The sequence below is a fragment of the Tympanuchus pallidicinctus genome, unplaced genomic scaffold (genome assembly GCF_026119805.1).
Source record: "Tympanuchus pallidicinctus isolate F22 unplaced genomic scaffold, pur_lepc_1.0 scaffold19, whole genome shotgun sequence".
Lineage (NCBI taxonomy): Eukaryota > Metazoa > Chordata > Aves > Galliformes > Phasianidae > Tympanuchus > Tympanuchus pallidicinctus.
The window spans coordinates 13,213,425-13,240,107 of NW_026294710.1; the positions used below are offsets into that span (position 1 = coordinate 13,213,425).

Below are 26,683 nucleotides of genomic sequence, written 5' to 3' on the forward strand. Positions count from 1 at the left end.
TTTATTTTTATTCTTTTTATTCTTTTTTTTTTTTTTTCTTTTTTCCCCCCTCCCATTTGATTTGGGACATCAGACCCATAACCACACGCCTGCAAAAATGCAAGTATATAAAGTAAATCTCATTTTGAGACCGTAAGCATTCAGCAGGGGAGTCTCTCACTAACCCATGGCAGTGACCATGCTGGAGGGATGGTGAGGTCCAAAGGAGAGGCTGGATGGAGGATGCATCGGTGTCGGTGTAGTCAGCATGTGGCTGGAGTGACTGAAGGGTGAAATGTGGCTGATAGAGGACATGTGTCTGGAGAGGGCGGCGGGGTTAAAGGAGCTGCTCTTGGGAAAGTCTTCGAGGTTGTCATGGACCTTTTTGCACTTTTTGGATTTGCTAGACATTTTTCGGTTTCTGGTCTGAATTCCTTCTTTCTTCATAGTCAGGGGTCTGTTAATCTAAACAAAAATAAATTATTTTTTTTTGTGCTTCCATCTCTTCTCCCCAGATCACTGTGGGATTCATGCACCCTATGCCACAGGATATGCCCAGGTCCAGCTGAACATCCAGCAGTCCCCTCCTCCCCCTGCATAGCTCAAACACCTCCAAAATTAAAATCAGGGCCAAAACCACTCCTGGGAACTGCAGAAAATCCCAGGTTGGACTGAAATTTGTAGAGATGAGAAGACAGAAAAGCACAGAGCCCCACAGGAGGAAAGCATACCCAAATAACTTGTAGTGGCTGAAAAATTTCAGCTATCTGCGCATAAGGTAATTGCAGCATGTTTAGGAATGAGACCAATCATTATCACCTTGAAATATTCCCTGCAGACACCATCTCACCCCCAGGCTCCCTGACTGATCTAAAACCATTAGTGACAGCAGCTGCTGGGATTTCAGTGCTACCGGAGGTCTCAAACTCTCCCAGGGTCGTTAGGGTGCTGCTCAAACTCTTCATAAGACTGACAGCTGATTTTGTATTACTTGTACTTTTTAAGAAAGGTTTTTGCAACAGTTGGGAAGCATGCATAAAAACCCTTAAAAATCTGTGCCTGGGCAATGACAGGGGTCTCACAGTGGCTTCTCTGCAGAATCCCACCCAAGGCAGAAGGCAAAACCCCGTAGCACTGAACACTGCTTCTTGCAATAACTGTGGGTGCTGATGATGATGAAAAGGGAGGAAAAAAATGGATCGACTATCCACTGAGAACCACAAGGCCAATGGAAGGAGGTTCTTGCAAGGATCCTGAGCAGATTTTGATTCGTAAGATCTTCAACCAGTGCAGGGAACAAAGCACACCCTTCTTTGAGATCACAGAATAATTTAGCTGCTTGCTTATCGGTGCCTTTCCCCACAGTGTGAGAACCATTCTGTGAGTTCTCTCCCCAAGGAGGCAGGGATACAATACCTCCCTGTTATATGCAGGGACAGAGACATGGGGAGAGGAAAGAGCATCCCAAAGTTCGTCATCTCACTCTGAATTAGTGACCCCAGGCTCTCCGCACCAGCAGTGATGAGAAATTTCACCTCACCCTAAAAAATGGGCAATTGAAAGTCTGATTACCTCTGGATAAAGGCAGCCAGTGGGAGCAGCCCAGCTTGCTAGCAGCTGAAGGTATGCCAGCCCATGTGCAGATCCACAGCAGCCTTGGGGCAGCAGCAAGCCAAAACCTCAAATGTCATAGGCTTTAAATACAATATCACCCTTCTCCTTGACTTGCTGTCCTCATGGGATACACATACAAGGGAGGCCCTTTGCTTCAGCCTGTGATGCGAAAGCATAGCCTGCTTGTTTCCAGTCACCCAGTAGGGATTTCTTGTCCATGTTCAAAAGGCAAAAGGTGAACCCCACTGGGGAGCAATGTCACAGCTGATCTGGAGGTCCTGATCTCCAATAAGACCAGCTCAGACCTGGGGAGACATACATAAATTCCTGCCTCCCCAGCTCATAATGAGAATTTGCACCATGATATGAAGTCTCAAGGGCATCCAGATTGGATTTCCAGAGAAAGCAGCAAACACAAGCTGAGGACCTGGTGGTGGCAAAACTGCACCAGCCTCATGCTGTGCTGCCTCTTGGAGGGTCCTTCAGAACACCAATCACCTCCTTAAAGCAGCATCTTTCATGCTTTGTTCAACTGCAAAGAACGGGTCCTCATAGACTGTGATGTGAGCCTAAAGGATAGGAATATGAGTTTTGTTCAGGATGCACTGAAACAGTTTGCCCAGAGAGGTGGAGGATACTTTGTCCGTGGTGACATTCAAGGTTAAGATGGATGGAGCTCTGGGCAACCTTATCTCTCTGTACATGACCCTATCCACTGCAGAGGAGTTGGAGCAGATGACCTTTAAAGTTTCTTTCCAACTCAAACTCCATGATTCTGTGATAAGCTGTAGCCAGCCCTGCAACTGGGGTCAAGGTGCCATTCCAACTGATAGCATCATCCTGCTGTACTTGGCCTCACTCTCTTGCCAGGTATTTGACCCAAAGAGATAAGCACTCAGACAAATATCAAGAGGAGGGAGACCAGAACAGCCACAACAGAAAGCCAGAAACACAACAGCAAGTCAGAAACATTTCCCACTGACTTGTAAGATTAAACACAGCAAAGTTAAAGGGGTCCCCGAAACATCAAAGGCACAAACCCATATCTGTTTCTGGGGGAGAGAAATGAGAGACCTGGAGGGAAGACCTTTCACATGAAAATTCATTGTGATAAAAATGACAAACACATGCTAAATTAAAATTAAACCACCCCAAAGCATGTATATGAAATTCATTAATTTCAGATGGAGCTAATTAATTATGGGCAGGAATTACGTTCTTTGCTGTATCACATGCAAAACACTGACTGCTCTGCTCTTGGGACACTTCACTCTACCTTTGGATATTGTGTAACAAAGGTTGCTTTTGAGGACTTTTGCCAAAATCAGTGATATCTTGTTCGTTTCTATGGGTGCAAGACAGGGTGCTGCATACCTCCAGCAAGGTACAAGCGCTCCCACCTATCCCTGAAGTGAGCGAAGGCTGATCCCACTTCTAAGAAGGACTGAAATAGCAAGGACAAGAACCCCACATTCAAGAGATCAAATCCAGGGGACAATCATAGACATTATAGGTCTGATCTTGCTCTGACTGAAGACAAAGGGATTTTGCCACTGACCTCAATAAGGTCCTGTCACTGAAGCGGATTTATCCTTTAGACATAGTCATTACAATGTTGGGTTAATCTTCCAGACTGGCTGTATCTTAAAGAACACTCTGGGATGCCACAGGATGAAAGGCATTGCATCAATGTGAAATATTAGTCATTCTTAATACTGGTGTTAATGGAGCCTGCTCTTGTTGAAGTCAATTGGAAAAATGTCAGCAACTCCACTAAAGGTACCCCAAGACTGTTATAGCCATTGCTTATATCCTACTGTCAAATGGGTTCACTTCAGCTGAGGGAATCAACAGGAAAACAAACTGATATCGCTCATTTAAAAAAAAAAAAAAAAATTGAAAAAAGTGTTGGTATTATTTACTGCAACCCTTCGTGAGGTAGGCATGAAATGCAGACACGTTTTATCTTCAGATCAATCCATTAAAATACCCTAATGATCTGAAGGTCCTAGGAAAACTCATTAAACAGAAAGAAAAGACAAAAGGAGGAAAGGTAGGGGGAACTAAAAGAGCAAGGGTTTTCCTACTAGCCTAAATCAGAATGAAATCGTCTTCCGAGTAGCCAAAAGACTTCTGCAGTCATTGACACATCTGTGCAGACACCCTGCTGCTCAAAAGAGAAATGCTATGGCGAGCCTGAACGCATTTCCAGCACCTCTCCTGGTGGAGAACCAACACAGAGACAAACACCGAAAAGGAGCAGGACCATACCTGCACTTTAAAATACCAAACCAATTCCCACCAGCCTACGAAACTTGTCTATGATCAACCACAAAACTTCATCCCTGCTTTGAGTTGACTAAAGGCAGTTAGAGCAGCTCACCTCCTAGCAGCCAAAAACAGAAGGAAACTTCACGATGTTACCATTGCCTTATCACCAGTCACAAAAGAATTTAAAAAATAAAGTCACTCACATATAATTTATAAAGTAGAGTGTGGCCTTCACAGCTATACACCTTGTAAGCCACGTTAGGCTGCAGAACAATGCCTCAGCACTGTGCCCTTGTAAAGCTTTAAAGCTGTGAGAGTGGTATTTTCAAGGATGATCTGCAGTGATGTTGCTCATTTCTTACTGTAGTTATAATTAAGCATCATCCAGCAGCAAAAATTAAAAAAAGAAAAAAGTGGAAGAAAAATCTATCTACTCATAGCCAGATTTTAGTATCCTTGCCTAGTTCTATCATAGTACTCTAGGGGGTATCATTTAAGCAGGTCCCATCAGTGGAGCTGCTCTTAAGGCAAGATACTACTTGACTTTGGTAACTAGCTGTACTGAGCTTTTCAGAAGCTGACAGTGTTTTTAATGAGTATGAAAACAGTTCCAATCTGCTCAAGGCCTGCCCTATGTCACAGATTTCACTAACATCCCTAAACAATGGATCAGGGGGTCGGTTCAGGCCAACTAGTTTCACAAAGTTAGTGTTAAAAAGAAAAGGAGAGAGGGAGCAGGTGCTCATTCCTGGAGAACTCCAGTGTTCAGCTGCCTTAAGGGGAATTCCTCCCGTCTGACAGCTACAGTGCAGATCCACATGAACTTAACATTCTGTCTCCATTTCTAGACACAGGAAGATACTGTACAGTCTTCAGGGCTATAAATGATCTCATCCAAATGCAGACATCTTCACCAGGTCCAACAAATGGTACCTGAGGTGAGACTATTCCCATTCAAGGGCTTTGCTGCAGCACAAGGGGAACAACTCAGGTAGAGGTGTCCCTACTGCTCGTGTTCGCGCTAGATGATTAAAATCATAGAATTCCTGAAGTTGGAAGGGAATTTAAAGCTCATTCAGTTCCAATGCCCTGCCATGGTCTGGCTGTCACCCACCAGATCAGGCTGCCCAGAGCCCCAAATCAACCTGACCTTGAGCACCTTCAGGAATGGGGTACCTACAATTTCTCTGGGTTACCCTACAATTTCTCTGGGTTACCTCGTGGACCCAACAGCTTCATCGCCATCTAAGCAAAGTCCTAACATCAGTAGCTACACTGCCACAATGACAACAGCACACAAAAATATACTCCTTCACTGAAGCTAGCTGACATCGTTACCTTCCTGCCATAGAAATAGCAAGCTAAGTATTTTCTTATGATACTCCGAGTTTTCACTCCTCATGCCTGGTCCAACCCTCTGTTTGCAGATCACACAGAGAGTCTGATGACAACCTTTGTTTGCTACAAAGAACTCAAAGGGTGCTGAGATGCTCGCCTACTAAAGGGTAAACACATTTTCCTTTTTTCCAAGAGAGAGATGCCTCTCACAGAACAGGTGAAAAATTAGCCTAGTTGGGTCTTCTTTTTTTCCTCCTGTTTAATCCAAACTTGTTCACTCATGTCAAAAATACAAAGAGCTTGAAATAACAAGGGACAGAGACACCACCAGGTTTGGCTGCCTCGTGAAACCCAATCCATCTTTGATGTACTTGTGTGGGTAGACATTAGGGTAAAACATAGCCTGAGATTTCTAAGTGAAACATAAAGCAAACGGCCACTAGGAAAAAAAAAAAAAAAAAAAAAAAAAAAAAAAAAAAAGTTATGCCAAAGCACAGAAATTGGAAGTCTTTTCCTTCTTCTGACATAATAATTATTCTAATGTCACATGTAGAATGAGAGTAACAGTAGTAGCCTTAAGACTCCTGTATTAGCAGTATTATTTGGTAGAAGACTTTTCAGATTCCTTTAGCTCTTTCCCTAGGGCACATATCCTTGGTTTCTGCAATCTGGCTTTGCATGGAGATATTAGATTAAATCTTCCAGCCAGTTCATTTTGTTACATTTCTCATTCCTTTCCGTGACAGATGCTTTAAAATTCATATCACAGGTTTAGCACACTCTACATCCTACTAACTAAATCAAGTCCTTTCTGTTTAGGAATCGCTTGCGTCAAATGGGGCAAACAAGAGACCTAAATAAATCACCTCTGGGGACTGGCAGAGGGATGGGACAAAGATAGCCACAAACCCAGGAAAGATCTAAATAGTCACTGGCACATTTTGCTTTTTTGGCGGAGTTTGTGTTTGCTGGAGGAACCAAGCTGTGCGTAGAAAGGGTATCAGCTTGCAGGATGGCGTGTTGTCTTTTCCAGCACGCTGAGCCCAATCCGCAGTGGATAACATGTCTCTCTGTTGATCCACCCCTCCTTCCTTGGCTCAGGCATGGGAAAGCTCTAACATTACCCACTGACAGTCCTGTTTTATACCTTCCCAAGTCAGATCAGCTACATTTAAGGGGACACTCGCTCACTGCTTCAAAACTTCAGGTTCCCAAAGGGATCCCCAAAGGGACAGAGGAGGTCTCAGCACCACCCAAGACTGGATGTCGTAGAGTCATAGAATCGTTTGAGTCAGAAGGGACCTCACAAGGTCACCTAGTCCAATTCACCTGCAATGAACAGAGACACCTACAGCAAATCCTGAAGCCAACAAAGAGTTTGAACCCCCCAAGAGTGGAAATCCTCAAACCAAGGAAGACTTTGGACCACCCAAGAGTATAAATCCTCATACTAAGGAAGACTTTGAGACACCAAGCATGGAAAGGGAGGCCCCGCTACCGCGCGTTACCGTCACACTTACATTGTGCAGCTTGTAGTAGAGCCCACAGGCATTACAGACAGGATCACCGTTGGCATTTCTCCTCCACAGGGTGGTGGTGGTGGTCTGACAGTTAGCGCAGGACGTGCCCGCCCTCCTGGCTGCAGACTGCGGGAACGGGTGGGACAAGAAGAGGTGAAAAAAAAACATTAAAAAGATGCCATCAGCAAAATCTCTGAGAAAGAAAACATCAACCACACAAGACTGACGCACAACAGCAGAGGCCTACAGAAACTGGCTTGTGAGAACAAATAATAATTCCGACAAAAAATCCCCGAGGTACTTTAATCCCAAATTATATATGAACTGAATCAGGTGCCAAAGGGCATCCTAAAAGTGAGTGCTAAACCTCTGATAGAGCTCATCAAAATTAGCAACGCTGGCACGGCCCATTCCAGAGGGGAAAATATTATTTAAATGCCAACATGTCTTTCCATCTTAATTCTCTCAGACCCCCCAGGGATCTAATTCTGCAGTCAAGGCCTGAACCAGCAATTGCTGGAGTCAGTGGCATGAGTCACGATGGCTTCAGCCAGTGCTGGATGAGACCCGCGCCGTGCTCACTGGACAGCTGCTCGCTGGGTCTGTCAGCAAGCACAGCCTCATCCCATAAGTTCAGCTCTGCTTCAAAGGATACAGGCTCCAGATCGGAAATAACACTGCGGCGAAGAGCAAGAATCCCAACTTTTTAATTACACCCTTCTGCAGCCTCAAACTTCATGTTTATTTAAGGACTGGTAATGAGGTTGAAAGAAGAATTTACCATTTCATAAAAAGGGAGGAACAAAAAAAAAAAAAAGTATATGTGTCAAGGTGTATAAAGAAGCTTTTTTGTGAGCTGTGATAATGATTTAGGAAAGCCAAATTTAGCCAAGTCGCTTCTCATTCACATGCATGAATTCTTGCTTATCATTTAAAAACTGTAACTTTGGCAAACAAATTGTCCTTCTGCCACTGAAGGAGGAAAAGGAGTTTGCAGACTTTTATATGAATGCGTATGCTTGCTTGCATGCATGCAAGTGCCTACAGCTCCTAAAAAAGATCTTTAGATCCCACTCCTATCTCTTCTTCATCAACATGACACAGTCCCAGAGCTCTGATTTCATCCCGATGCATCGCTTTCAATGGGACTGCTCATGTGCTTAAAGTTAAAACATGTGCTTAAACGATTTGCCAGATCATAGCAATGCTTGGCACCTTGCAGAACTGAGCCTTTAATGCTCTCTTTTGTGCTCTTACTGTTTCAAATTTACCCCTCACCCCACTCAGCCGCACACTGTAGCACATCCAACATTAAAAAAATAATAAAATACCGCATCTTTGGAGACTGTACAGCAAACCCAAAATGCAAACATGGACACTGGCACGGCGCTAGCATTAATACCAACTCTTGTTAGGTCATGTTGCAATTTTAATCATAATTGAATGTGGCGTAGGTGGAGAGAGGACGGGTTGGTTTTGTTTTAGATAGAGTAGGATTTTTTTCCTCTTTTTTAATTACACACACGAAAAAAAGGACTCTCTGAAAAAATAAATCACGCTGCGCCCACAAGCGTTAAGAAGAATTGAAGAATGCCCAGTTTGACAACAAGGGGCTCTTACTAGGCAGCACGAAAAGTGTTCTGCCTGCAAAAAAAAGAAACCATCTGAAGAAGTTGAGGCACCCCACCACCAAAAGCAGAGCCTATTAGGCAAGTTTGCGCACAGAGGCCTTTATCCTGTCTTTCTCTGGACTCTGCCAAGGCTCCAGATTTGGTTTCCATTCAAATCACCAGGTTGGTGGACATACCTGCTCGCAGAGCTGCACACCCACCACAACCCAGGGGCCAAGCATAGGTGGCTCAGAGGCTGGAATGACTCTCTGTGGCAGCTTTGAATTTATCAGACCCAAAAATCAAGCCTAAGGAAATTTCTGAAAACCAGCGATATTTGACTCAGCCCACACAGGGGAAACATCCCCTTTGAAGACATTTGGGGTTTCAACACTGTGCTCACCATAATTTCTCGGATGGTAAATGTGTTTAAAGGTATGCCTCATTCCAACTACCTTTTCAGGATCTCAAGCAAATTCTCACCAGCTAATTATAAATACACCAATAAATCACTATGTTCATTATCTTCCCTAAAACCTAATCCATCTGTCACTTTTTCTCTACAAAACCTTGGCATTGTTATCTCAATATTTTAAGTCCTGAACTCTTTTCTTCCCAGACCGTAGCTTTCATTCTGTACCAATTTAGACCAGAGACAGCAACAGTAGGCAGGAAATAATGAATAATAACACTATTTTCAAGGCTCCCAGCAATGGGACTGACACTCATCACCAACCCAATCATGTCCATGTCAGTACTGGGATGACACACTATCATCTACAGGACCAGAGCTGGTTGAGCAAAGACACAACTTCATGCTGGAAGTGCTGACAGTGATGGAAAGGTGGAACCAAGGAAGGTGCAGAAGGAGGAACTGAGTGCTGATAAACATGCTTAAGAGCTGGTTTTGGTGCCTACATTTACACGGAGTATCCAAAAAGTTGCAAGGGACAGCTTCCTAAAATCATGTTGCATGTGCAAAATCCCTCTGAGAAACTAGCCATTATTCTTCCAAAATCAGTACGGACATGGAAACAGAGAGCTCTGCATCCATGTGGGCAATGAAAGAAGAAAATTCAAAGGAAGGCTTTGTCTCAGCTAAGGGCCATGAAGGAGCTACTACGGGCTTGGATGGGGGCACTCTACAAGATCCACAGCTTTCCCCCCAAAACAAAGTAGAGCTCCTCAACCTGCAAAGCTCATCTCATCATTCCCCATAAAGTCAGCCCTACAGAGACTCCCATTGAATTTAATGAAGCTTGGGTTCCCAGCATCTAAGGATTTATTTGACTTCTCTATCCAGCCCATCGGAGTCCTGTCATTAGCTACAGTGCACTGGGATCAGAGCCTACAAAACCAGCCCAAGGTCACACAGGAAACTTGTGGCAGAGCAAGAGGTGCACACCTCGGCTCCCAGCCCGCTCACCTCCCAGAGCCGGGAGGATCATTCAAACCACAGACATGCATGCTTCCACATCCTTGCACAAAGAGATGCAAATGCAGAAGGTCTTGATGCATTCTGATTTTTTTCTTTTTGAGAGCGTTAGCAAGAAAAATAGAGGCAAACGGTGTAAAAAACATTTTTTCAGACAGTGATAAGAAAAAGGAGAATAAAAAAAATCTGAAGTTCTCATTTAGCAAACACTGCATGCAAAGTTTTTTGTAACTCAGACTTCAGCTAAAATGCCCAAGATAGGAATGATTATGCAAGACCAGGTCTTTCTTTACATTTTTCATTCTTTTTTTTTTTTTTCCTTTTTTTCCCCAAGAGTGACCTTTCAAAATGTATTTATTTATATATTCCATTTTACATGTGCCGAGCTCGGGGTAATTCAGGACATTCTTTCATGGTTCCATCAGACACTTTGTGAAAGCTCTACCCCCTTTCCAGCCGCTTTCCTATCCTGCCTCCCCCTCTGCTTGTTTGGATACGCTCAAGCTCCTGTGTGTTTGGGCTGGGGAAACAGAGCTGTTGTTTATGAGTTATCTCCAGGGCTCAGATATCCGGCAGCTTTTTCCTAGGAAGTTGACTTTACACATAAAGAGAGAACGAGGAAAAAAAAAAAAAGAAAAAGAAAACGAGATGTGTGCGCTTAAGACAGAAGGGCTGGCGGGAAGGAGGAGAAGAGAACAAGAGAGCTGCTCCAAAAAAATTAAAAATCTCAAGCCATACTTCCCTCCCTAGAAAGCCTTTCCTTTTTCCTAACGAGGCTGTGAAAGACAAGCCTGAGCCAAAGGAGACCAACATTTTCTTATAAGGGAAAAGCACGGAAAGTCTGTCCCTAAAAGCACGCATGGCAGAGCTCCACACCAGCGCTGTCCCCTTCAGTCCATCAGCCCCAAAACACCACGGGGATGCACGAGTTGCTTTTCCTCCACCTTCCATTTTTAATCCTAATGCGACCAAATGTGCCTCGATTCAAAACATTCAATAACTTCACAGGCAGGGAACATATTTTTTCCCCCACTTGATATATTTTTCCCCTTGTGGTTTGCCTGATTATTTGCCAAATAGACTTCAATGCATTTATTAGCCATGCCCACAGCTTCCAGACCTTTTTGTGGCTTCCAGGGAAATTCATAAATAGATCACTGGAGATGCTATAATGTATTGCCTGTATATATTATGGTCCTGAGGCCTGAAACTATTATTTCACCATTATTCCAAATAGTTACCTGTGCATTTCACCTTCCTCCAGCTTGTGTGGTTGTGGGTGCACACTCAGTTTTGCACCCTCACACACTTTGCCATGCCCTACATTGAGATGGCAATGAGATGGAGACAGTGGCGGTGCTCAGGAACAAGTAACCCTGCTCAGGTCCCTTCTGTGTCACCACCAGCCAAGAGGAATGGAAAGCACACAGAAAGAAATTTCCAGCTTCTTATCTCTTTGGTCAGTGGGAAATGTCTTTAGAAAGAGCTTTCACCCTTGGGTCACCACCCAGGTCCGCTGTGCAGAGGCTGCCACCCTATTGCAACCTGGGAGAAAACCCAGTCCTGGCTTACAGAAACCTCTAGATCTTGATTTTTTTTAAACCTGTTTTATGTTTGCAATAGGAACAGACAACTGAGGCCCACAGCGCGTGGGATCCTCTCTCCAAGCATCCTCCACCCCAGCCCTCAGACACAGTGCGTCCACTTTTTGGGGCTGGCTGAGCTTTCCCTCTCCATCCCAAGCTGCGAACAAGAAACAAAAGTGGTAGGAGAAAACAAATTCTGTACAATAAAATAAAACCACTCACCAGCCTTCTCTTGGGTTTGATCAGGGGTCGGTTCTGCCCGTTCATTTTGTGATAGAGTCCACAGGCGTTACACAAGTAGTGCCCGGTGCCGTCTCTTCTCCACAGAGGGGTTGAGGTAGCCCCACAGTTTACACACTCCCTGCCTTCTAGAAACAAGAGAGCACATAGTTCACTTAGGGAAAACAGTGGTGAAAGAGGATGGAGAAATCTCCCCCCTGCCCCAGAATAACTCCAAAAGGCACTGTCTGTCCTCTCCGAGCTCAGGTTGCCCAAGAGCCCAAGGCCATGGTTAAGACACAGAGGTAGGGGACTATCAGCCCTCATTGGGTCTGATCCTGCCCCATCACCCCAATCCTGACACCCCATGTCTCCTATGCCCTTTAGGAAGAGGTAGGTAATGGTGACAACCCCTACCCAAACCCCTGGCCAGCTCAGGGGTTCCCTGGAGCTCTCCCCCACACATGGGTCCCTCTTGGTAGGAGGAAGATGAGAGGCTGGTGGGTCTCTGTCACCCCTGGAGTTAGAAAAAAAGGGGCCTACGACCCTCCTGAGACAGATGGATGCCAAATATATGTCCACAAACACCTTCCTAACGCGTATGTGGACCCTGGGTTCACTCCTTGAGCATCACCCTGCATCCCAGTGGGGTGCATGAGCCAGAGGTGCTCTTCCTTTGGTCTCAGATCAAACCCCCCAAATAATCATGGCCCAAGCACCAGAACACCTCTCCAGCCCTAGTCAGTCCACAGTCACTGGGCCAGTACCCACTATCTATTTGTTTGCAAGTAAGCTTTCACTGATCAGCCAGCGGGGCTGCAGAAATCCTTCTGTCTTCCTCACTTTATGTACAGACCATGCCCAATATTTGGGACCCTGGATAGTTTATAGTCTTTTCCATCTTCTTCTCCTCCTTTTTGGCACCCTTCTGTCTCAGTTATGAGTGGACTCCCTCAGCCCTCTGGCTCCCAGGATTTAGGGGACACAGTACCTCACAGCTACTGACAGAGGATTGAATGAGTGGTTTCATGTTGTTGTTATTTTATTTCTTGCACCTAAAGGCACTCCCAGCCCGTCTGAGAGCAGCAGAAACACTCAGCTGGCCGAAGCAGAACTAACCCAGCTCAGCAGTGGGTTCGAGCACGAAGCACCCACTCCCTAACCACAAACAGCAGCCGTTTTTCCAGAGCCTTTGTGCTAAACCTCCCTCCCCTGCTCCAAAAAATAATCGTAATAATGAAATGTTAATTTGCATCCGTTTCTCCCTCTTTTTGTCGTTCGCAAACACCCCCTCCCTTCTTTTCACCCGGACCCATCCCCCTTTGTCTGTGAGCTCCCCAGCTTGCTAAAATCGACTTTAAAAAAAGAAAAAAAGAAAAAAAAAAAATAGGTGTTGCTCTTGGGGTTGGTTTATCGCAAACCGCAGAAGTCTTTCTAGAAGGTAAAGTAACAGAAAGTGGCAAAAGGAAAACAAGAGGAAGGAGGAAGGGGGGGGGCAAAACGGTTTGAAAATCCCGCGCAGCCGCTGCCCCGCGGTTCGGGGTGAGGATAAAGCGGAGCCGCAGCGGTCGGGTCGGGTCGGGACCGCTCCGGAGCACCCGGGTGGGTTCACTCCGCTCTGGTTAAGCGGGGCGGCCGCTCTGAGGCCGTTTGTGTCTCTGTCCCTCTCTTTTGTTTCACTCCATCTCTCTCTCTCTCCTGCTTTCATGTACAAAACACACAGGTCTGGGTTTTTTTGTCACTCTAACCGCATCCGGACTCTATTAAAGTTCCTGGCGCTGGATAAACAATGCAACTGTCGCGTGCAGCAGTCTGAAAATAATTGGATTAGCTCAAACATATCAGCTAAATAGAGACAGTCCCTGCTCAGACAGACAGAGTAAATGTCACCCTGGAAAAACCCTGAAAACTGATCTCATTCATGCCAGGCAACCCCGCAGCAGCCTCCACGGAAAAAAAAAAGAAAAAAAAGAAAAAAAAATGAAAAAAAAAAAAAAAAAAGAAAGAAGAAAAAAAAGAAAAAGAAAAATAGAAAAAGAAAAAGAAAAGGAAAAGGAAAAGAGTTTTGACTAATCGCCCTTTCTTCTACTCACACAGCAGCACCCTTTGGTGCACCCTAAATCCCAACCATCCATCCGGCACAGCCCCGCAGTGTGCGCAGTGCGCCGAGACCCCACCGCTGTGCCTTCCTCGGGGTTTGGGGTCCGGTCCGGGGGCGGGCACGGAGCTGGATGGGGCTGGGGGGGTGAGCTCAGGGTAATTCTCCCCCCCCCCTCCCTGTTTCCCAGCCTCCCGGCGCCGCATGGGAAGAGGCCCTGGGCTGAGCCGCGCTGGGAAGAGCGGGGCGGAGGGCAGGCGGGGGAAGTTGGCCGGGATTTAAGTACCATTATTAAAATACGGAGAGATACACTAATGCTGCGGTTCCCTCGGTTTCGCTTCCTCATTAAACGCCCGCAGCTGAGCACAGTAGAGGCGTTTGGGATCGCCCCCGGGGTTGGAGCCCAGCGGGAGGGAAAGACTCGGGCACAAGGCTCGGGCACAAGGCTCGGGCACAAGGCTCGGGCACAAGGCTTGGGCACAAGGCTCGGGCACTCGGGAAGGACTTAGCCTGGGGTTAGCATCCCAGCAGGGTAACCTATGAGAAACATTCAACGTTTTTCCTCTCCTTTCCTCGGGAATCAGCCCCCGGGGTACGCAACCCACGCTCCATCCCATCGCTTCCTCTCCCTTCCCCAGCAAATTGGGACGAAGCAGCCAAAAACCCTACCTGTGCTCGACCGCGCTTTCGGTCGTGACTTGCACCCGAACCCAGTAGGCGATCCTCCTAAGAGGCTGCTGGGGGGGAAAAGTCCAGAGCTATATTCGGGGACATACGGTGGATAAGTAGTGATGGGGTGATGAGCGGAGGAGGTGGCTCCTCCTAACGAGGCCATGCTGCTCCGAGAGTGAGACGACTCCAGCTTCATGGTGTCAGCCAGGGACACCTGATATTTGATGCATTCCTTCTCATCCTGCCGGGTGGAGCCGGTGGAGCCAGGAGTGGAGATGGACGGATCCGGGGACACATCTTTAGGAGGGGTCGGTGGGAAGGTGAAAAGATGCGGGCTGGAGTGACCGGCTGATAAAGTGGAGGAAGAAGCGGGCGGGTAAACGGAGAGGGGTCCCGGCGAGCTGTGATGGATGGAGGTCTTGGAAAAAGGGCTGAGGTTCCAAGGGGAAGCGCTGTGGTGGCTGCTCAGCGCTTTGCTCCCGTCCAGCCATGGCAGCGAGCCGTGCAGCAGAGGGGGCCGGCACACCTGGCTGCCTGCTCGGAGAAAGCACAGCGAGAAAAAGCCGGTTACATTCCCTCTGCCTGCCCTACGATCTGCTGGGGGATGCGGGCTGCAGCCCTGCTCCTTCCTCGGACGCTTAGAGCATAGGAGAAACCCACCTGGTGCGAACCCCTCAGTGTTCTCCCTTTTAAATTGAAATCCTGAAAGCTGCGATCCTGAGGGATTGGGACCCCCCAAGCGGGGATGTGCTGAGACACAGAGCCCCCTTTGCCCTCTCCCAGACAACCCCAGGTGGACTTGGAAGCAAAGATCCTGCACGAAATTGCCCAGCCCTTGCTGCAGAAACCATTTCTCTGAGTTGGGAAATAATTTGTCAGGCGCTTTCCAAAAGTAGCCATGGGCTACAAACCCTAGGTATATTCTGGCCAAACGAAGAGGATCAGAAGATGCCCAAAAATGTGATTATAACCTTTCTAACCTTCCCAACCGAACTGCTGAACTTTGCAAACTTCGTCGCAGTTTGTTTTCTCCCCTCCTCCCCCCCATCCTTGGGGTTGCACAAAAATGTCAGACAGATTTTGGTGGCAATGTGGCACAGAGAGAGAGTACCAACCTGAAAATAAACTCTCTCTCCAACCCCTTCTCACAACTACAAACTCTTCACTGTATATTAAAATACAGACCTGGGCTTTCAGGGGGAAAGAAAACCTCTGAGCTAATGCAACCGAAACTTTCTTCCCTTTTGTCACAAATGTTCTGGAGGGATCATAACTCACATTTTAGCCCTTTCTAAAAAAAAAAAAAAAAAAAAAAAAACACCCAAAGAATCAAATCTACCCAAATCCACTGCAACTTCAGCAAATCGCTGGAAGCTGAAAAAACAGTTATTCATCTGGAAGAGAGCAAGGCTGTGTCTGCTGTACAACCCTGAAACACACTGACACCCAGAGAGCCTGAATCTCTCCAGCTATCGTGGTACAGAGTGCTGAACAGGATAGATGCAAACAACGCATCTATAGAGCCACAGACAGCAAAAGAGCGGGTGCAGTGTGGACACATATGTCTACATGTGGGCATGTGTGTGTTAGAAAACCTACAGGCTGGTTTTCATTGTACCAGACATTCTTGAACAATACTGAAAGTAACTGCTCAGAAGGAAGGGAAGGTGGGTTATACGAACAGAAAGGGTCAAGATTCATTATCTTCTCCAGGAAGTAGCATAGTAAATAATATTCAGGCTAGATCAGAGAGACCGCAGTTCCACTTTCTGCTGATATACTGGGGGAAAAAAATGAAAAGAGCAGAAAAGAAAGAAAGGACAAAGGCTGCTGATCCTCAGAAATAATTGTTTTAAAGGGACTAATGGCAGAACAAAGCAGTTACTGAGCGGACCTAATGCAGACTCGCACTCAACAAGTAGCTGAGAGCTGGGAGCAGCGCTGAGCCCAGCTCGGCTCCACTGCCACTCTCATCCCACCTTCTTCTCCTTGATTTTGGGTTGAGCCTCGGGCTTTTTAGATTCCAACACTTCAGAGAGGTCACTCTCCAGCTGCGGAGCTCAGCGGCTGCTCATTTCCCTGCCTTATTATTATTATTATTATTGTTATTATTATTATTATTCCCTAACTTTTAACCATAGAGACAACTCCAGTCACACACCCTGGGTTGCTCTGCTTCATCCCTAAAAAGATGGCACCAAAACATCCATCCCTCCGCAGCCCCAGGCCCCATCGGCCACAGGTATTTCACCTCCTTCTCTAAAAGCAGTGACCCGGGAGCAACATTCACATCGTGGATCAACCACTTTCCTGCAGGAAAACACCACTGCTCTGCTGCCTGGTTTGGGATCTTCCTTCTGACTTTCTTGTTTTAGCACACGCCATGATGCGGCCCTGGGTGAAACTTTCAAATTGAGCCTAACAAGCTCCTGAAGTGCGAATGAAGTATCCCAAGCATGAGGGCTGCGGGGTCATTCCCTGCTCTACTGCATCACCTGCATCACCCCTGCTCTACGGCTCTGCTTCTGGAGAGCAGCGAACGGTGCAAAAGCTAAACACCATGTGAAAACGCCGTTAAGCTAATTAGAGAGGAAAATAGCTCAGCGAAAGAGAAAGGAAACAAACAAAAAAAAAAGGTAGGTGAAAGAGAAAGAGGAAGAAATAGGGAAAGAGAGGAGGGAAAGAAGGGAAAGAGATTAAAAACAGAAGAAAAAGAAAGATAGGAAAGAAAGCAAAACAATGGAAAGACAGAAAGAAAAAGAAAACGAAAAGTAGCCAGGATTGAGCCGTATTTCTAAAAGCCGGCCCCAAAACCCACCCGTGACGTCTCTTCCCGGCCCCGCAGGATCGCTGCCGGGGTCTGCCCGGCGGCACCGGGGCTCGGGGCGGACACTCACCGTGATGGGCCGTCGGGTACCGCTGCACGGTGGCTCGCACGGAGTTGCCGTAATACGGAGGCACGGGGTTGCCTTGTCCGTCGATATTAAAAAGTACATCCACTTCCTCGGCGAGAGGATACTGCGTGGGATCCATGTAGGTATGGCCAAGAGTCGGGTGGTGGGAGTCCGGGTGCTGCCCATTGAGCACGGCCGGGTGGTGGTGGCTCACCCACCGCGGTTGGTCCGTGGAGACCTCCATCTTCCGCGCTCGCTGCTCTTCCTCCTCCTCCTCCTCCTCAGCGAGGCTGGCGACGGGAGGGGGGGGACGGCTGTGCAGAGTCGGGGTGGGGAAAGAGCTTCGGCGAGGTTGGGGTTGGGTTGGTTTGTAATCGGAGGGAGGAGGGGGGTGGTGGTGAGAAATGTTCGGTTCCAAAAAATTAAAAAAATAGAAATAAAAAAAAAAAAGTGAAAAAGAAAAAAGAAAAAGAAAAATAAGAGAATATACTGAAGGGGGAAAAAAAAAAAAAAAGAAAAAAAAAAAAGGGAAAACAAATTCAGGGGGGGAAAAAATCTCTACGAAGTGAGATCCCCTCTGTATCTTCCGCTCTTCTTGTAGATGTTTCTCTTCTTTGATCACCTGTAACGAGAAAGAGGAAGGAGGAAAAGGGGAAGGAGCAGAGAGAGGGAGAGAGAGGCAGAGAGAAACGTGCTTGAGAAGTTCTGAACTTTAGCACCTGACTTTTTAGGCAGGAGCAAACCCATCCCATCTCTGAGCCAGCCCTGGGAAGCGCCGCTCTGCCCTGAACCCACCTCTCCCAGCGCCTCTTTCTCTTTCGCTCTCTCCCCGCCCGGCTCGCAGCGAAGCCCGTGCAGCCGCGGCTCCGATTCCCGCTTCGCTTTTTCTCTCTTTTTTTTTTTTTTTTTTCCTCACTTTTTTCCCCCGTTTCTTTACTTTTCTTCTTTCATTTTCACTCCTTCCCTCCCCCCCCCCCCTTTTTTTTTTTTGTCGCCGCTGTTGTTTGTTTGTTTATTTATTTGCTCAATTTGCACCTGAGCAGCTCCAGTGCCTTAAGCCCGGTGAGAACTTGTGCCATTCGCTGCGCCGCAGCCTACGGCCGCTCTGATTGCTCATTAATTATTATGCAACCGGGAAAAGGGAGGAAGAGAGGGGAAAAGAGAGGAAAAGAAAATAAAAGAGGAGGGGGGAAAGCGATAGAGAAGAAGGTGGGGGTGCGAGGGCAAAAGGAGAAGGAAACGGGAGTGAGGGGAAAAAAAAAAAAAAAAAAAAAAAAAAAAAAAAAAAAAAAAAAGTCAAGTTGCAAAAGAAATTCCGCACAAACCTTGGTGGAGGAGCAGTGTGTGACCCAGGAGGGATGAAGCTGAAAGTGCTTGATCGGATCGGATTGTGCTCGCTCGCTCTCCCTATTTTTTTTTTTTTTTTTTGGCTTTCCTCTCTCTCTCTCTCTCTCTCTATTTTTTTTTTTTTTTTTTTTTTTTTACAGGGAAGGCATTCTTTCTGAAAGGAGCAGGATGGCGCCAGCCGGCTCAGTGCTTACAGACAGCTGTGGCGAGACGCAACTTAAGGAGGTTCCAGTGTCATAAGCACGGGGGAGGCGGAGCCTGGCCCAGGGTGAGGAGGGGACCGCCAGGGACCGGCCCGGGGCGCACCCGCGCAACTCCGCGGTGGGCGACGCAACTTTCACAACTATTTTTTTTGCACTTCCCACCCCCCTCCCCCATCGTTGGCTATTTTTATTCTTTTTATTTACTCACCCTTTTTTAATTTTTCCCCTTTTTCTTTTTTTTTTTTTCTTTTTTCCTTTTTTATTCTTTACTTTCTCATTTTCTATTTACTTTCTCTTCCCATCTGTTTCCTTTTTTATTCTTTTTTTTTTTTCTCCGCTTTTTTTTTTAACTTTTTTAAACTTTATTTACTTTTTTATTCTTTTTTATATGTTTTCCCTCACTTTTTTTTTTCCTCTGCCCTATTACTATGCTTTTCAAAAGAAAATAACTTTTCCCACTAGCCACGAAACTCTGGGAGCTGAGGGCAGCGCGGGTGCCGCTCCCGGACGCTGTGGGCTGCACGGGGGTCGTTCCTTCCGCCTCCCCCCGGCCCATCCCAATGGATGCAGAGCCTCAGGACGAGCCGTTGCTCCGGCAGGTGCAACACCTCCGGGAAAGAAAGCCGCGTCTCTTCGTGCTTAAAGCCGCTCTGACTCGGGAAATATTTTTCTTTAAGGACCTGAGCGCCAAGTTTGGAAATAACACAATTTGGGGACGTTTAGCGTTGTTTTGTTGGAGTTTTCTGGGGCTTTTTTTTTTTTTTTTTTTCCCTTCAAGTTCCAGCGGAGATCTCGGTTCTACAGGAGATCTGTTACAGACAGGCACGGTGTGCCCGGCAGTGGGAAGGGTCCCGGTGGGGCTCAGCGAACGGACCCCGCTGCCCCCCGGGCTCCGCACCCCGCGGCGCCTCCCACCGCCCAGCGGGGGCCGCCGCCGCAGCTCTGTCAGCCAATGGGGGGAGAGCAGGAACTGGGGCGCCGGCAGCGAGCCGCGCTGATTGGTTGCCCGCCCGCGCCCCGTCGGCCCGGCCCGGCCGCTGCCTTGAGCCAGGGCATCCCCTAGCGGCCCCGACGTACCGCCGGCACGGCACCGGGCGTGGGATAGGGGCAGGGATGGAGCGGGGACAGAGCGGGGGTCTGAGGTGGATGTGGGGGAAGGCGAGGAAGGGGGGAGTGAGGGGAGAGAATGTTGGTAGGGTGGGGGGAGAAGAGAGAAGATAGGGGACAAGGGGAGGAGAGAAGAGAAGAGAAGAGAAGAGAAGAGAAGAGAAGAGAAGAGAAGAGAAGAGAAGAGAAGAGAAGAGAAGAGAAGAGAAGAGAAGAGAAGAGAAGAGAAGAGAAGAGAAGAGAAGAGAAGAGAAGAGAAGAGAAGAGAAATGGAAAAGGAAAAGGAAAAGGAAAAGGAAAAGGAAAAGGAAAAGGAAAAGGAAAAGGAAAAGGAAAAGGAAAGAAAAAGGGAAGAAAATAAGGGAAATGGGGAAAATAGAAGGGAGAGGAGAAGAAAAGGAAAGAAAAAGGAGAAGCAAAAAAAGAAAAAGGAAAAGGAAAGAAAGGGAAAGGATAAGAAAGGGGAAGAAAAGAAAAAGGGAAAGGGAAAAAAAAAAAGGAAAGGAGAGGAAAAGGGAAGAAAAAGAAAAGGAAAAGGGAAAAAGGTGAAAAGGAGAGAGAGAAAAAAAAAAAAAAAGAGAAAAGGTAGCAAAAGGAAAAAGGTTTAGGGGGAAAAAAAAAAAAAAAAAGTTTTAAAAGAAAAAAAAAAAAAGAAAGAAGGAAATAGAAGAAGTGACTTACAGGGCCGCTGTGAGCGTGCTGTCTCCCCGCGCAGCAGCACGCCAGACTCTACCCGGCTGCCGGAGGAAGCTCCTCTCAGCCCTTTCATGCAGGGGGGGCTCATTAAAAGCCGCGGTTCCGCAGCGCCTCCCGCGCACCCCCCGCTCCCCTCTGCTCCGCTCTGTGCGCCGACGGGAAATCGCTGCCCGCTCCCCGAAGGGCGCAGCCTGCAGCAGATGCGCCGGGTCCTTGCGCCGATTTTCAAACGCGTTTTTACACCTCCGCTGAGAGCGGGGCTGAGGCGACCCACTCGACGTTAGAGACGGTACACAGAAATATCGTTTTTCTTAGGTTAGGGCGTTAAAAATCTTATTTGCGGTATATATTACTATAACTCGGGGCAGAAACAAATGCGGGGTAAAGGAACCAAGCGCGCAGCCCAGCCACGGGAAAACGCGCCCCGTGGGGATAAGCGGGGAGAGGGCATCTGGGGGATGTTGTATACCAAGTGGATGGGGAATGAATACCCCGGGCTGCGAGGACCAATCCCCCCTTGCAGCCCTGCCGAGCAGATACCGCCAGATACCGCCAGATACAGCCGAGCGAGGGGAGCCGGGCAGCGTTCCCAGCAGCCCATTAGGAGAGCAGGAGAGCAGCAGGAAAGAAGCGAGGGTGAAGGGGGAGAGTAGAACACCTCACTTGCGATTCATCTGTTAGGACAAACTTTCCGCCTCCCCAGTCCAGCTCTAAATGTGTTTTATAGACGTGAAAGTGCTCCCTTTATCCCTGCTCCCTACGTTTTCCCTGACCCCAAGCCATTCTTTTGGATGAGATCTGCTCTCCAACACTTTGAAAAAGCCACTTTAAACAAATCTCTTTTAACACACTGAACGGAGGATGTCTTAGTGCCGAGCTCGGGGCAGGTGAGTTAGAACATCCTCCCCACACCTCACCCCTCCCCTGCTCTGCTGCCGTTGTTACAGCTCTGGGACCTACAGCGGTGGGAGCACGGAGGAGGGGAAATTCCCTCTAGAGGTCACAAAATCGCTGAGGAATAGAGAAAACGTGCCTCTGCCCCTGTCCGGGGGTAAAGGAAAGACTGCGAAGTCGCCATCCTTCAGCTGTTCAGAGGACGACGGATGCTTGAGGCAAAATAGAATGAGTAAAAAGCAAAGGGGGAAAAAAAATGCAAGATTTTGGAATGGAATATAATAAAATGTAATTCAGTAAAATAGCAATTATTTATATATATATATACATATATATATATATGTATATATGTATATATATATATATATATTTTTTTTTTTTTTTAAAGGAGAAGGGAGGGAAAGTCCTCCGAGTGTGATGCGGGCAGTGGTAGGGAAAGGAGGGGAGCGATGCTGAGGGGCCGCGACGGGACGGGAGGGGTGACACAGCGAGAGCCTATGCATCATCACAGCCCCGATTTGCCGAGGACGCCAACTTTAAATCAACTTTTCTCCATCTGCCCCTACTTTCTACTCCAATTTTTTCTATACCTTTCTTAGCCGGGAGAGAGCAGTGGTGGGAGGGTAAAAACAGCCCCCCTTCGAAAATAAAAAAAATGAGAGCAAATTATTATTTCCCAACTCCCCCCTCCCCGTTAACTTGCGATCCCCAGAGATGATGGAAGGAGAGCTGGCCTTGACCGTCCTTTTCCCAGGCTGTGGCTGCAGATCCATCACCTCGCCCCCCCTCCTGCAACCCCCAGCAGGGTTTCCAGTGACAGCCCGGCGCTAATAGGGGCCCATTGTTGGAGCAATTAGCCCCACGATCGCCACCAGCCGCCAAGATAAAGGCTCGGGGGTTAATTCTGCAGCCGTGGGGGGGGGGAGTAGGGAGTAGGGGGGGAAGGAGGACGGTGGGGGGCGGGGGGGAGCTGCCGGCAGCATCCTTTCAACTGGATCATCCCTTCAGCTGGAGAGACGGATGCGGGATGGGGGGGGAATGGGGCGAGTCCTGTCACTGAGAGGTCAGAACGGGCTTGGTGGAAGTGTCTGAAAGTCCCGAAATGAGAAAAGAAGAAAAAGAAGAAAAAGCTCAGAGACATGGGGCGACCCACCTTAAACTTTCCCCTGCAAGCGACCATCCAAAAAGCACAATCCCTCCACCCTCCCTTGGGGATCACCCCAAGCCCTGCTGTTACAATAGATATCGGGGCTGCGTTCCGGTCCTGGGGAGCCCCGTGCCCACCGTTGGCACCGCCGTGGATTTCGCTAGCTCTGCTCGGGGCGGGGACAGGCAAAAAGCCCCCTCCTTCCTCCCCCTCCCCAAGCCCCCAGCCCCCTTTTAGACGACAATTGACTGAAAGCGGATTAAGTTACGTTCGCCGGGCTGGGGTTTTTACAGGGTACCAGAATAGTACAGGTAAAGCTGTACAAACAGCCGGGAGCTACGAATCGGAGGGTTACGGAGAGGACACGGCCCAGGGCAGAACTCCCAAAGATTTTTGCCCGCTGTATAACAACTTGTGTTCTACCGAAGGCAAAAAGGGGACGGGGAGGGGGGGGAGAAGCGCTGCTCCCCCTCTGTGCGCACCGACCCCTCCCGGGGTGCAGAGCGAAAACTGAGGTCCCCGGTGCGATAATCTCGGGTTGGACAAAGACGGGGAGAGGAGGGAATATTTCTCTTTTTTCTCCCTTTTTATTTTATGATGATGATGAGTCCTTCGCATGAATCAGGAATTACGATCTCTTTCCCTCAATTCTCCCCCACCTCTTCCGCCTACCTCTCGGGAAAATCGAAGCTCAAATCAGCATAATTAATAAATAAAGTAGTAATAATTATATTAGCAACAATAGAATGTCAAAGAACAGCATTTCTGCTTCCCTCCTTTCCGCGCACCCCATCCCATGTCAGCCCATCCCTCCCCGCTCTGAACCCAGCCCCAGGGGGTGGCTGCACTTTCTCACTTCTGTTTAAAAATCGCGTCTATCTCTCTGTTTCCGTTCTCTTCTAATAATTCATTTCTCTCCCTTTCGCGAAGATCGGGAGGGAAGGCACAAACACACGCGCACACACAAAGCAGTGCAGGGCAATGCAAATACAGCAAGAGTACAAATCAGAGCCTGATGACAGCGGGTGCGATTTTTAATCCCTTCGTGCAACACTCAACCCCCTACACACGCACTTTTTCAGCGGAAAAAAAAAAAAAAAAAAAAAAGCTATGGGGGGGGAAGAAGGGGAAAATCCTTGCTCTGCCAAAGGACAGAAATTCGAAGAATTAGAACTGGGGAGGAGAAAGAGAGTGGGACTTTTCTTTCCCCTCCTCCCCCCCCCCTTCATATCTTTGAAGCTGAGAGGAGGGCGACTGCCCCGGGACACTGCAGGAGGTTTTTTTTTTTGTTGTTTTTTTCTTTTTTTTTTTTTAAAGAAAAAAAATCTGAGAAAGATCAAAACCGGCTCCGCAAGTCCCAGCGGCGACCTCTTCCCCCCCCCACCCCCCCACTATCGACACATTCCCCAAAGTGCGCTGCACTACCGCGGAGCGGGGCCGGCCGGGGCGGGGGGTGCGGGGTGTCCGTGTCCCCCCCGGGTTGGATGGGACCCAATGCCGCTCCCTTTCCTTCTTCCTCCTCTGTTCCTTTTTCCGTAACGCAGCCCCGGTTTCACGCTCGGTAAGTCTCTTTTCTCCCTTTTATTTCCCCCCGTTCTGTCCTTTCTGGACAGCGATGGTGAAAAGGTGTTCTCCTTCTTTTTATTTTTTTCCCCTACTCCTTTCCCTCTTTCTTTCCCCCTCTCCGAGCTCCGCGGAGAGGATCCGCGCTGCGCAGACCCGGCCGCGGCTGCGGGCAGCGCTCCCACCAGCATCTCTTTTCGGTTTCTGGCCGAGAAAAACGCGAGATGGAGAAAAGAGGAGGGGAAAAAAAAATAGTAGAGATAATTAAAAATTCCACCACCACCCCCCCCCCCAAAAAAAAAAAAAAAAAAAAAAAATCCGTTGAGTTTAAGGAAATGCGTATTTACAACCTAAATGGTTTTTTTTCTTTGTTTGCTTGTTTGTTGTTAAAAAGGAGTCAGTTTAGTATTTTCTTTCCCTACAATGCAGGTTTTAAACAAATCATATTCCTACAATTACCATCGGCCGATGTCAGTAACGAGCGCTGGAGGAGGTCGGGGTGGATGCACCACCGCACCGCCCGGTTCAGGCGCTGGGAAGGGATTTTCTCGGCTCTGCTTTATCGCCCAGGACCGTTCTGAGCGATAGGGTTGGGTGGATGGAAGCAAAGTCAATGCATCCCTCGGGCTGCTGTGGGAGCTTTAAGCACGAAGCGCACGATTTTCTTCGCGCTTCCTAGAAACGGTGAAGCTGCCGTTGGGTTTAATGTTTTTTTTTTGTTTTTTGTTTTCTTGAAAGTAATAATAATTAAATTTAAAAAAAAAAAAAAAGAAGTGGAGGGCTTAGGATAAAGCAAAGCTCACAAACCGCCCGACGTGAGAAGTGACAGCGCAATTCCCAACTGCTCTTTTCCCGAAGCTCCGCTCTGTGAGTGAGGGCTTCGCGTTTACTGCCCCAAGTTCCCAAATTCCGATGTTGGGAGGGCAAAATCTGCTTCGATTTTCAAATTTGCCACTTTATTATTATTATTATTCCCTGAAAAGGCGCTTTGGTCCCTAATCCCCTGAGATGCTGTGTCCCAAAGGTGTCCCCTCACCCCGTTCCCCCACCCACCCTCAGCTTTTTTTCCCTTTGAAATGAACCCCCCTCTTCCCCCGCATCCCCACCCCCACCACCTTCTTTGCTCCGTTAGAAGTAAACCTAAAATTAAAATGACATCCCCGAGGAGAAGGAAGCGTTTCGCCCCAGCCCTGAGCAAAGCCCCACAGGGTGCGCTGCCCTCTCTCCTCACCCCAGTCCTTGCATTCTTGTCCCCGGGACCCTCAGTACCCCCTCGTCCGTTCCCCAGTGTCCGGGGAGCTCCACACCTGCGGCCCAGAAATAATGGGGAGAACTAGTAGGGTCAGCCGTTGTTAATTACCACTTGCATCAAAATCCGTCTCCCAGAGCCCGCCGCACGTGAAGGTGACAAGAACCAAGATATGCACGCACACACACACACACAGACGTGTATTTTTCCTCCCTTTCTCTTTTGAAGGCTCTCAATGACACCTAATGCTTTTTTTTTTTTTTTTTTTTTTTTTTTACGGGGCCAAAAACTGAGGAGGATGAACGGCGTTAAGGGGTGAGAGAGCAGAGCAGTGATTTGGGCGTAAGAAGAGTGAAAGGGGGGCTTTCAACGGAGAGGATTGGGAATTCGCCCTAATTACATCCCATTAGACGCGTATGTTTCTTAGGTATTCTATCATACAGGTTTTTTTTTTTCCCCACATACTTGTATGAAGCATTAAATATATCGTGTAGGTACTGTATGAACGCACGGTATATAAGATGCATTCTGTGCATGGATCTACAGAGGCACGTCGGTGGAAAAATGCGTGTGGGAACAGAGCAGGAATGCTCTGGCGGCGCACACATCGCTACACGGCAATATCGGATAGGTATATGCGTGTCTGCATATACACCAATACACATGCACATAAATCCAGGCCCTGTACGCGTCTCTTCCCGTCCCGAGATGGATATTTCGCAGCCAGAGCCGTGTCCCATCCAACCCGCACGCTTCCATCCTCTCTCCTTAGCCCCTAAACCCATCAGCAAAGGAGAAAAGCAGCTCCTTCCCACCCTCTTCCCACATTCCGGGGGTGCGTTTCTCCAAGGTCACCGCGAAAAGCCGACTCCCCCGACCCAAAATAAGCAATGAGTGTTTGGGGGAGGAAAGGGGGGCTGAGTTTCAGCCCGCTGCTGCCCTTTGAGCAGAATGCCCTCCACGTGGAGAAGGAGTAAAAGGAGGAGGTGAGGAGCCGAGGGGCTGGTGGGGGTGGAGGGGTGGGGGGGGGAAGGAATGAAAGAAGAAAGTGATGGAGGGGGACAAAAGGAGCGCTCACTGACCTGGGGAGATGCTTTTTGTGGTGTCCCGCTCCGCTGGAGCTCTCAGCGCAGGAGTGCGGGCGGAGCGGGGCGGCTGCTGGCATGTCGCGAGCTGCCACCCAGGGGGAAAACCTGGGGGAGCCGCATCCTCCGAACGCCCACCGCCACCCTGCCCTCCTC

At 48.1% G+C, this 26,683-nt stretch overlaps 1 protein-coding gene and 1 long non-coding RNA gene across 5 annotated transcripts; one reads left to right on the forward strand and one right to left on the reverse strand.

Moving 5' to 3' along the window:
* On the reverse strand, window positions 1-26,653 carry GATA3 (GATA binding protein 3). Of its 2 annotated transcripts, XM_052681000.1 has the most exons (6): window positions 26,525-26,653; window positions 17,240-17,858; window positions 14,340-14,876; window positions 11,576-11,721; window positions 6,723-6,848; window positions 1-444 (listed from the first exon to the last, which is right to left on the reverse strand). In XM_052681000.1, exons 2-6 carry the CDS (start codon window positions 17,478-17,480, stop codon window positions 160-162), a joined length of 1,335 nt encoding a protein of 444 aa, XP_052536960.1. In that variant the 5' UTR covers window positions 17,481-17,858; window positions 26,525-26,653; the 3' UTR covers window positions 1-159. The 2 variants fall into 2 exon arrangements, with proteins under 2 accessions (XP_052536960.1, XP_052536961.1); XM_052681001.1 differs by lacking the exon at window positions 26,525-26,653 and having other exon boundaries at window positions 11,576-11,718; window positions 17,240-17,481.
* On the forward strand, window positions 17,290-21,754 carry LOC128079627 (uncharacterized). 3 transcript variants are annotated; one of them, XR_008206245.1, is made up of 3 exons: window positions 17,290-17,375; window positions 18,724-18,851; window positions 21,537-21,754. It is a non-coding gene; the product is annotated as an uncharacterized LOC128079627 (long non-coding RNA). The 3 variants fall into 3 exon arrangements; XR_008206243.1 differs by lacking the exon at window positions 17,290-17,375 and adding an exon at window positions 17,852-18,298; XR_008206244.1 differs by lacking the exons at window positions 17,290-17,375; window positions 21,537-21,754 and adding exons at window positions 17,852-18,298; window positions 19,229-19,622.
* Window positions 26,654-26,683: the final 30 nt, after the last annotated feature.